The following is a 12,168-nucleotide window of genomic DNA, read 5'->3' on the forward strand; positions in this document are numbered from 1 at the left end:
TTCTGTGATCTATGGACTAGCAGCTTGGTATCCTTGGGAGTTTGTTAGAAATGCAAAATCTTGGCCCACCTCACTTTTGTTAAATCAGACTCAGCATTTTAAATAAGATCTTCAGGTGATTCTCATAGGTACATAACACATACTTCCCAACTAAACAATTAATAAACAAATTATATTTTTCTTATTTCTAGTCCATCTTCAACTTTAGCCCATGTGACATACCTTGTTTAAATTATCTTTCTAAATACTGGTTATGTCAATTCTGCTTTTAAAAAAAGTTTAAAATTAAGTGAGTTGGGTCTGCTTGGATTACAAAGCCTTTCAAAATCTGGCCTTAAATTTCTACCAAATTGACCTCTATTATCCTTCTTCCTGAACCTCCTGCTCTAATCAGTCTGGCCTGACCCAAGTAGCTGTTTATTTCTACTTCTCTACTCCATTTTATTCCTCTATTTTTTGTTCATTCCTCATTTCCTACTCAATTAACACATTTTCTTTTTCTAACTATACAAATTCTATTCATTCTTCATGTTTTAGCTAACATTGTACCTAACCACTAAACCTAATCACTCTAGCACATAGTGATGATTCTCTTCTGACATATTTATAGTTATTATCTTGTCTTCATAATGATAGCAAAGAATTGTAGATTGTTAATTTCAAGAGTTAATTCCATTTCACCTCTGCCACTAACTTGTATAATGCTAGGCAAGTTATTTAATATCTCTGAGTTTCAAAATGTCTTTTTAAAAAAAAAAACTACCAGGAACCCCAACAGTATTGTGTTCCACATGTTGTGAGAAACTATGTCTTATGAAATATATTTTAATGTACATAAAATATTTATACATGAATACTTTTAAAATACAGTTGTTAATTCTCAGGTATTTGAAGCACCCTATCTATAATCTTCACTATACTCTAGTTTTAAATAAAATGTACAATAAGCAAAGGCAAGTAAGTTATAGAGTCTTAATCTTCAATTTTAACATTTATCATTAAAGTTATGGTTGGTAATAAGAATAAGAGTGGAGAAGTAGAATCATAGAATTGAAAACTTGACACCAGCCTTTTTTTAAATATAAGAATAGAGCTCTTACTTCCTACTTTTATCTGTCATAGCTGAGCAGGGGTTCTGAGCTTGCTGACATTCTTGAGCTATTTCTCTTCCTGCTTTACACAAAGTGTAGTTTCTCCCATGACCCTCTTGTTTCCCTGGAAAGCTTCACAGAGAGGCTTCTGTATAACATTTGCTTTCATTAGCAAAAGGCTACATAGGAATGAGAAGAATGAAGAGGGAGGCAACCTTCACAGAGTATCAACAGGCTGAGATTAAATGTACCTTGTTCTCTTTGCTAAACTCCCAGCATAGATTTCCATTAGAACAGTTATAAAATCTTTCCACCCACATTCCACCTCTGCATTCTAAACCATTTACTCAGGCCTCTTCAATATAGCACTCTAAGACTGAGAGAGTCTAGATTTGCATTGTTGTATTTTTAAAAATTGTTCAGTTTTATGAAAGATATTTCCATCGGAGAAAAGGATATACACTAGAGATTTGCATATTCTCACAATTACCTATATCTTGCTTATTATTTTATTGTTCTTTATATGCTGTTTTCAAAGTACATTTTGGAGTTATATGTAATATCGATATTAATTATTAGTAAATGTCTCTCATAAATCAACAGTTTGGGCCCCAGACAACTAAAATTATTAGCATATCAACATGAGGCTTTCAATGGTGTACTGATAGCATATAGAGTATATCAAGTAAGCATTTTTTTAAATACAAAGTACAAAAATTGGAGGAATGGACAGAATTATAGTCCAGAACAGCTTAAGGCAAAAGATGAAAAAAAACAAAAAACCCCCACACAAACAAGCTTCTTTTACCTTATAATATTTCTTAGAGTTCATTAATGCACTTGAAGGCAGGGCCAGAGACAGTTGTGGATGGGAAACAAATCCTAAACGATCTGGTGAGTTGTCCTCTAGAATTTCAGGATCTGCTCTGTGCTTTTGGAACTCTTGGGTTCCTTTTATCTCTTTTGGGAAGTTAATTTTTGTCCTCTTTAAAGGTGTATCTACATCAGGATAACTTTTAGGTTTATATGAAAGGACAGGTTATTGGTCAGGCCCAAATTCAAATAACCACTCCACCGTGGTTATTTTTTTCCCAGTGGGTTTTTTTCTATTCCCTTCTAAGGGCTAGGGAACCTGGGTCAGGGTGATACTAAGTAACCTGTGACACTGTCTTCACCAGCATGGGTTCTAAGTTGGCTGACTACTTAGCTATGACCTTCTCTAGAACTAAGCATCCAAGTAAATACAAATGGTGAAGATTTAAAAAGTAATGACATTTGAAAATATGTCTAAATAGCCTCTATTTCAATATCCTCGAGAAAGAAAAAAAAAAAAACAGGAGGAAAGAGAACTTTAAAAAGTGAAAGAACATAAAAGCTACTCCTTTTCATGTTATTGGTAGGATGCTGTGTCCAAGGTTTGCATTCTGTTGTGTCTAGGTTGAGCTTAAGCTGGGGTATAGGTGTCAGAGCAGATCTTGTGAAATGGTAAGTAAGGCAGAGCCTCTTCAAAAGCACATTTGCTGGAAAATTCCTACCTTGCTCTGGGGAAGAAGGATTCAGACAGACTGAGCTTTACTTAGTTACAAAGTGATACAAAGTGATAAAGGAAAGGGGCAATTATGGGCAGCAGAATACATCATGCTTCGCTCAGATTTGTCTCCTAGCTCTGTCTCCACCAGGCTGACCTTTGAGGATTACTAAAAGCAGGCATGCCTCTTGTGAACTGGAAATCCTGGTGAGAGAGGGCTGAGTAGTGCCACATGGTAGTGGGATGTTCAGAAAGAGCAGACTTGCTTTTGATCACATATAAAAACCTTGCTGGAAGTTCATAGAAATCCTTGGGGAATTTAGCAGAGGGCTGAATTAATTTAGAAAATAGAGTAACATGCTCTTAGATATGGGCAATTCTAGGCAATGTGCCTCCCTTTGTACTTATAAGTGGGTGAAGCCTAGAGTAACTTGGGTTACATAAGATACCAAAAAATCAATATAAAAGTCTTAGGAAACAATTGTACTTAAATTGCAAAGGAGCAATTAGTGTTAATTTTAACATTCTTTATCTTCTTATTCATATCTTTCCTGCCTTTCTTGAGATAAGTGAGTGTAAACAGGAATAATACCATCACCATTAATTCCATTAGAATAAAGCCAATGCAAACAAAAAAGATCCTTGTAAACTTAACATACTCATAGGAGAGCAAAAATATTTCCCCTATTGTAATAGACAGTATCTATCCCAAAAGGACATAGACGTGTTCATTAATTCTTTGGCTTCTGGAGAATGAGATGAGTGAAAATTATGGTATTAATTTTTTGTCTCTTTAGCAACAGTTCTACCTAGTTAGTACTCCCAAAATTCAACTGTGTACAATAACAACTTCCAAATAAAATCCAATACTTACTTGTCTCCCACAATTCCCAAGTTGATTGTGGGGTAACCATGTTCCTGAATTGTTGCTAAGAGGGTTGAACGATTGCTGTCTCGAATCTTTCCTGGTAAGAGGTCATCTTCAGGATTTAGCAGCTACAAAGCCAAAAAAACCACCAAAAATTATTCTCTTAGGATAATACTGACTATGGTTAATGGAAAAGAAATAGATCTAGTAAGCAGAGTTTACCTTATCTAACACCTACAACAATATCTGGAACATAAAAGATACATGCCCAAGAGATCTCTGAATAAATATTGAGAGTACAGGAGATTGAAAAAAATGTTCTTCCAGAATTAAAAAGCATGCAGAAATTTAAATGGTGACTAAACAGCCAAATATCATACCTGCTTTGGATACAATTTGACAATAATGCTCTGTAGATTGGCCTTCCCAGTGGTTGTTCACCACGGTAAATTAAATAAAATAACTTCCTTTTTCCCTTCCAATAATATTTTCCAGTTTGTCTTTCAGTGAGAATATCTGAGGTAGAGATTATGTGACATGATATTCTCAAGTATGAAGAGAAGGATTGTTTATATTTTGTCTCAAGCTTTTTTATCTCTTTTCTGAAGTGAGATCAACAGTACCAAAGAAGTCAAACTTATTTGAAGAAGAGGGAGACAGGCGTCTTGTCTCTTTATTAGCAAATTTAAACAAGTAATACTTAACTAGATATATGCACAATTATTCCATGACTCTGAATTGAGTCACTCTTTAGAGATTTAATATCTATCATTATGTGTCTATGAAAAAAATTATTAGAAGCTTATTCTATGTTAGGATGTTCCAGTGAGGCAGTGTGGTATATAGTAGGAACAGCTTGGTATTCAGACAAGATTCAAATTCAAGTTACCCAAACACATTACCCCTAATGTTCTCATTTATAACATATAGTAATAGTAACTACCTTGAAAAGTAGTTTTTTTTTTTAATTAATTTTTATTGGTGTTCAATTTACCAACATACAGAAAAACACCCAGTGCTCATCCCGTCAAGTGTCCACCTCAGTGCCCGTCACCCATTCCCCTCCAACAGAAAAGTAGTTGTTAGGATTGACTGAGGTAACGAACATTTAGTTAATATGGGTAAATATATAATAAATATGATTCTCTTCCTAAAAAGCACTTGTTTTACCAATTGCTCTCATATTTTACTCCTAGATGCTATAATAGATGGAATTATAGTCTATGGTGTGAATGCAGATTTAGATTAGATTATAAAATACTTAAGAGGTAGGGGTCCTTAACACATGCAGACACACCAACATACAACTTTAATTTATACATCAATTTCAAGATGGACTTTGATTTCAGAAATATAAAATGAAAAAAAAAAGCACATATTGGAAGTGAGGAAATCTGGAAAATTATCTTAGGAGGTTGAAGGCAAGCCTGCACCTTTCAAATACTTAGACTGTTAATATGACTAATACCCAAGGCTTCATATCTCAGTTCTCCCAAACAATAACTGCTAGCCCCTTCAATCCTCCTTCCGATTCATTGGTGATACCAATGAGTGGCAGGCTCTTTGGCTTTACATTGGAAAAGTAGTAGCTTTGCAACCAACTGTCCCCTTAAAATAATCTTAATCAGTGTCACTGAGAGTCTTCCTTTCAAATACTGCATTAATTTAACTTAATCAGATGCCATGTGACATTGCAACTCACTTTCATCCTTAGTCACTGGCAGAGCTTAGAAAATTGCTATTGCAGTGGTAACATAGATTAATTTTCTGATATTAATTAACACACAGTTATTGAAGTCATTATAATTTTATAAAGGCCAAGGCTTACAGCTCTTGAACTCCATTAATTAGACAAGTTGCTTCAGAAAGAAAACTGTGTGGTTATATAATTTTTTTTCACAAAAGGGTACCACCAACTAAATAACAGTCCCTGTTACTAAGGTGTTTTCTTTGCCATTCACAAGTTCCTTTCTGTTATTTTGCTGCAAACAGTTCTAGAATTAACAGAACAGATCATTGGACAACTGGTTATTTATCTGTAAAATTGACATAACTAAATAATATCTGGTTAAATGAAGGTGTGGGATTTACAATGCATTTTAAATATTTTCAAAGCAAATACACAATTGAATGAGAGTATAAGTCCGAATATAGGATAGATTCACAATATTTCCTTTTAAAACTTAATTGTATTTTCTGGTATCATATACTTCTGGTCATCTTTGAAATGATGCCTGAAACTTGTCACAGTTAAAATACAAAAGAAAGAAAAATACAAAGTAAAATAACACATAACTCATTATCTCCATACCTTGTTACTTTCCTGTGTATCATGTATTAAATTTCAATTTCTTGTTTCTGTTCTTATCAATGGTGCCACTGTCTTTCCAGCTTTCACAAATTTAACTTTTGATTCTTTTAATTTCCCTTTCTAGTCCACTATCTTCCCAAAGATCACAATCCTTAAGAACATCCTAATGTATCTCTTCCTTGACCCTATGTTTTCAATCACTATCTTACCACAGCCTCTCCTCCATTTCAGACATTCAGCATGTCTCAATGTTTGCAAATCCTTATAATTGGCTATCACACCTACAAACTCTTTCCTTCTGAGAAATAAAACAGAAACATCAATTTGCAAAACTACTACTTGCATAATAGATAAACTATGAAATCATGACATGTAACTCAAACAACTATCTTAAAGTCAAATTGCCTTAATACAGGGCAGCCTGCGTGGCTCAGTGGTTTAGCGCTGCCTTCAACCCAGGGCCTGATCCTGGAGACCCCAGATCAAGTCCCACGTCGGGCTCTCTGCATGGAGCCAGCTTCTCCCTCTGCCTGTGTCTCTGCCCTTCTCTCTCTTTGTGTCTCTCGTGAATAAATAAATAAAATCTTTAAAAAAATTTTGCCTTAATACAAACTTGTTTAGACTTATATGCTCCAAGGCCATGGACAAACTGAGACCATGATAACTCCACATGGACTCATGTGCTCCAAAGATAAGAGTGTTTCAGCAACTCATCTATTTTGTAAATCTGATTAGTCTCTGCCTAGACCTTACTTATTAACTGCTACTTTAAAATCACTCCCAGTTCTCATGACCAACCTCAGTTCTCAGAATCCTGTAACTATCCTTCTGTAATTTCTTCCTTTTGGGACACTACTGGGAATGTGCCACAGTGATGCTCTCCCTTGCTCAGAAACTTTAATATATACTGCTTTGCATGATCAATAGGTTTCCCTGGTGGTGATTGTATTAAGACTTTTCATAGTCATGGGGTCCCACCAAAACTTAGGCAAGACCTCTTGCTAACAGTATTCTCATGTTGCTTACATTACACTTCATGAAGGTCTCTTAAGCCTCTTTGCTCTGTAGATTCTTTGCCTGTAAATCCAGCGCTTACTTAAGGTCTAATTCTTTTTTTGTTGAGCTCCCAAAACTAGCTGATATTTATTTTGTTTTTTGTAAGAATAAGGTTCCAATGACTATTTGGTTATCTGATCAAATTTGTTTCAATTGTTTTCCTTGTGAAGGTGCTAAAACATTCATTTGATGCTAATCATTTTATTTGTCAGCAAAAAGATGTAGCTTTTTTGGCTACATTGTTGTGTGTAAGAATTTTTCTTTATGTGTGAGAAATTGGCTTTGGAAGAGATCTCTACCCATTCCTGCTAATTTTTAGGGTTAGCTATTAGGGATTCAACCTTAGTGCTAAGGACTTTAAACATAACATATAAGCAGTATTTTCCCATTTGACTGATTTTAGCTAATGAATTCCTGGGTTCATCTAATAATAAACTTGTGCCACCTCTTGGCATAACTCTGGCTTGTTTTATTTTTCTTGCATTTATCTTTCTAAAAGCATAAATTCAAGGTGCTTTGGTGGCTCAGTCAGTTCAGTGTCTGACTCTTGCTCTTGGATGTCTTGATCTCACAATCACGAACGTCAGTGAGCCCTGTGCTGGGCTCCACACTGGGTGTGGAGCCTACTTAAAAATAAATAAAGAAATAAAAAGCATAAATTCATCAAGAACAATCTAGAATTCCAGTGATCATTTTGGAGTACATAAGACATGACCACATTTATCTACTTAAAAGCACGTTGAGAACAAAGGGGAATACAATTATGTATATTCAATGTTTAGTATTTTTATTGTTATGCCAAGCTTCAAAATGAAGCTTAAATAAAAATGTAAAAAATTTAAAATTGTTTTGTTCAACCCTTACTAGGTTCTCTCTCTCCTTTCTAAAAGAGAAATCACTTACCTTATTTTAAGAAACATCCTTCTTCGTTTCTATTCTTCAGAGATTTAATCCTACTTTTTAAAAAGATTTTATTTATTTATTCATGGGAGACGCACAGAGAGAGGCAGAGACATAGGCAGAGGGAGAAGCAGGCTCCCTGTGGGGAGCCTGATGTGGGACTCAATCCCAGGATGCCTGGATCATGACCTGAGCCAAAGGCAGATGCTCAATCACTGAGCCACCCAGGTGCCCCATTCCTATGGTCTTGATTGAATTACGAAAGGTCCTAAGATTAGTTATAACGACTGTCCTTTTTTTTATCTTTTGAAATGGGTTTGAGATGCTTAGTCTGCATCTAAGACTTTTTCCCTCTTTGTAAAGGGAAAATAATCAGACTTTTATAGTGGTCACTAACTCTTTTCATATACCTTGCAAGCAGCTCCCTCATACATTCCGACTTTTCTTTCTCCCTTTTCTAAAAAACATAATTAATTAATTGATCAAAAACCAATTCCAGTCATTATGAACACAATTTAGGAATACTCCGATTAAAAAAACAAAACAAAAGAACACTCAAAGTCCAGATAAATAGATCTAACACAAAGAGAGGGGAGAAAAGTCAGATTATAAACTCTAATGGAGCATGTTCTTTTTTTTTTTTTGCATGTTCTTAATTCTAAATAGCTTTTGATTAAACTCTGGGAAAAAAGTTTTTTTTTTTTTTTTTTTTTTTTTTTTTACAATTTTATTTATTCATTCATGAAAGACACATAGAGAGACAGAGACATAGGCAGAGGGAGAAGCAGGCTCCACGTAGGAAGCCTGATGTGGGACTGATCCTGGGACTCCAGGATCATGCCCTGAGCCAAAGGCAGACACTCAACCACTGAGCCACCCTGGCATCCTGCAGAAACAAAGTTTTAATTGAGAGTTAAACTAATTGTCTTGGTTACTGGATTATAAGAAAGATAAAAGAACATTCAGAACTTTCAAACACTATTTAAGAATTTGGTGTATTGTAAGTACAGAAGTTTACAAATTGTATTTGAAAAAACTCCACATTCTATTTTTATTATGATGACTTTTTGTACAAATTAGACTGATTTGATAATCTTGGTTTAAAAACTGTCCTGTATTTTCTTTCTGACTTTAACAGCATGTAAGAAATTATGCTAGAATGATATTCTAGTTTAATTTTAATCTTTTAAATTTCCTTTACTGGTTTTGCTACAAGATAGCAAAATTTATATTCATCTAATATGAGAATGATAATATGGAAAGTGTGAAAAGAGGCCGATTAGGTCCAAGTCATGCTACCCCAAAATATAGCAATTAGTACCCTGGATGTTTCAAGTTGAAGGAATTTGAGAAATGGCATATATAGGAAGGACTTTCTGATCTTCCCCTTAAGCAAGTCATAAAATCCTTGTGTGAGAGGTACCTACCCTATGCCTGGAGGAAAGGAGCATTCTTTCTCTGAAGATAAAGGGACTTGGAGGAATCTGAAGGAATAAGCCTTGCTAAGTTTCCCTCAGTTTACTACACTTTCCTCATACCCTTTGTCCTATCATCTTTTCCCATGACTTTCCACTCCTCAATCTAACCTAATATAAAAATGTTCATATATATTTAACATTTTTTTAGGTCTTCATTTTCTTATGAAGGTTCTTATGTCACATAAAACTTATATTAGATAAATGTGCATGCTTTTTTATGGTTAATCTCTTTTGTTACAGAGGTAACAAAATTGAGAACTTGAGACATTTAGAAGATGAATTCTGTTTTCAAAAAGATTTATTTATTTATTTGAGAGAGAGAGGGAGAACGTGAGCAAGCTAGCATTAGCAGGGGGCAGGGGAGGGAGAGAGAATCCAAGCAGACTCCCTCTTGGAATGGAGCCCAACGTGGGTTCAATCTCATGACCCTGAGATCATGGCCTGAGATAAAATCAAGAGTCAGATGCTTAACCGATTAAGCCACCCAGGCATCCCAATAAATAAATCTTTTTTTTTAAATTTTTATTTATTTATGATAGTCACAGAGAGAGAGAGAGAGAGAGAGAGAGAGAGGCAGAGACATAGGCAGAGGGAGAAGCAGGCTCCATGCACCAGGAGCCTGACGTGGGATTCGATCCTGGGTCTCCAGGATCGCGCCCTGGGCCAAAGGCAGGTGCTAAACCGCTGCGCCACCCAGGGATCCCCCAATAAATAAATCTTTAAAGAAATATTGTTTTAACTCCAGCTCATTCAGAACTGTAAGAATATATTCACAGAAAGTTATATAGCTAATACAGAGAGGTTCCAGTACTCTTTATCCAGTTTCCCCAATGGTAACATTTTATATATCTATAGACTAATATTAAAACCAGGAAACTGACACTGGGATAAGGTATTTGTATACTTCTTTGCCACTTTGCCACATTAATAGATTTGTGTAACCTGACATCTAAAATCAAGACACAAAACTCAAAGATATCCCTCATGCTATGTCTAATAGTCACATTCTTCCTCCTCTCCACTCCTAACCTATGGGAACCACTAATACATGTTCCATCTTTTTTTTTTTTTTTAAATTTTTATTTATTATTTTTATTTATTTACGATAGTCACAGAGAGAGAGAGAGGCAGAGACACAGGCAGAGGGAGAAGCAGGCTCCATGCACCGGGAGCCGGATGTGGGATTCGATCCCGGGTTTCCAGGATCGCGCCCTGGGCCAAAGGCAGGCGCCAAACCGCTGCGCCACACAGGGATCCCTACATGTTCCATCTTTATAATATGTAATCTTTTAAGATCGATCCCCCCCCCCCATTCAGTATAATACCATTGAGATCCATCCAGGTTGCTGCATGTAGCAACAGTTCATGCCTTTTTATTGCTGTTTCCAGTTATGGGAATTACAAATAAAGTAGACCATTCATATTTAATGTAATTATTGCTATGTTAGGGCTTACATCTGCTATTTTATATTTTGTTTCCTGTTTGGGTTTTTTGTTTGTTTCCTTTCCTTTACTTTTTGCCTTCCCCTGGATTACTTAAATTTTTTTAGAGTTCCACTTTGATTCACCTGTATTATTATTATTATTATTATTTTAAAAGATTTATTTTAAAGAGACAGAAAGAGAGAGAGAGCACATGCATGGAGGGGAGGGGCAGAGGAGGAGGGAATCCTAAAGCATGCTCCATGCTGAGTGTGAACCTAGCATAGCTCAATACCAGGACCCTGAGATCATGACCCAAGCTGAAATCAAGAGCCAGTTGCTTATTGACTGATCCACCCAGGCACCCCTCACCTGTCTTATTTTTGAGTGTATCTCTTTTGCAGATTTTTTTAGTAGTTGCAAATAAATATGAATGTTCATCACAGCACTGTCTATTTCAATTGTGAGAAACTGTAAACAAATTATGTATCTAATAATAGTTTAGAGCAGGATTTGGAGATTAAGAGTTACTACTGTACTCGGAAAGCAGTTTCTTGGGTAACGAGCACTAATCAGATTTGGGAGTTTTAAAAGAAAGTGGATAGTTATGAAGGAAAGGCAATGAATGCAGGTCTCTCTTTCAACAAATCTAGTAGTCTGTAGGAGGGGAATAGTGGAGTAGCTCGAGGAGGCAATAGGATGTTTAAATATAGGTTTTCTTATAATAGTGGTAATCTCTGTATATTTGAATGTAGAAGGTGGATGAACCACTAGAGAGAAAACAATCAAACACACACACACAAATAATTAGAAACTAAAGAAAATCTACTTGTACCTTTAACTTAGAAAGAAGTAACATTTCTTTTTAGACTGGAAGAAAGGAAGACAGCTAAAGGCATGGGGAAAATTTTGGGTTAAAGAGAAGATGAGGGATCCCTCATCTAGCTCACTATGACAAATATCTCTTAGCTTCATTTTTTTTCCCTAAAGGTGTTGAAGTCATCTGCCAAAACTGAGAGAGAATGGTTGTTACTGAGGTTTAAAAAAGATACAGATATGCAGCTGATTTCTGTGTATTGATTTTATATTCTGCCATGCTGCTGAATTCCTCTATGAGTTCTAGCAATTTTGGGGTGGACTCTTTTGGGTTTTCCACATAAAGTATCATGTCATCGGAGAAAAGTGAGAGTTTGACTTCTTTGCCAATTTGAATGCCTTTTATTTCTTTTTATTGTCTGATTGCTGAGGCTAGGACTTCTAGTACTAAGTTGAACAACAGTGGTGAGAGTGGACATCCCTGTTGTGTTCCTGACCTTAGGGAAAAAGCTCTCCGCTGCATTTCTAAACACTAACAATGAGACAGAAGAAAGAGAAATTATGGAATTGATCTCATTTATAATTGCACCAAAAACCAGAAGATATCTAGGAATAAACTTAACCAAAGAGGTAAAGGATCTGTATTCTGAAAACCACAAAAACACTTAGGAAAGAAATTGAGGAAGACTCAAAGAAAT

General features: G+C 35.6%; 1 protein-coding gene across 13 annotated transcripts in view; it reads right to left on the bottom strand.

Moving 5' to 3' along the window:
* GPHN (gephyrin) overlaps positions 1 to 12,168 on the bottom strand; it is a 627,564-nt gene that overhangs the window by 51,475 nt on the left and 563,921 nt on the right. For all 13 annotated transcript variants that reach the window (XM_041759177.1, XM_041759184.1, XM_041759182.1 and 10 more), the window contains one exon: positions 3,494 to 3,615. In XM_041759177.1, the coding sequence (XP_041615111.1) occupies positions 3,494 to 3,615 (122 nt within the window). The remainder of the gene's footprint in view (positions 1 to 3,493; positions 3,616 to 12,168) is intronic.

Source organism: Vulpes lagopus, chromosome 6 (assembly GCF_018345385.1).
Source record: "Vulpes lagopus strain Blue_001 chromosome 6, ASM1834538v1, whole genome shotgun sequence".
Classification (NCBI taxonomy): domain Eukaryota; kingdom Metazoa; phylum Chordata; class Mammalia; order Carnivora; family Canidae; genus Vulpes; species Vulpes lagopus.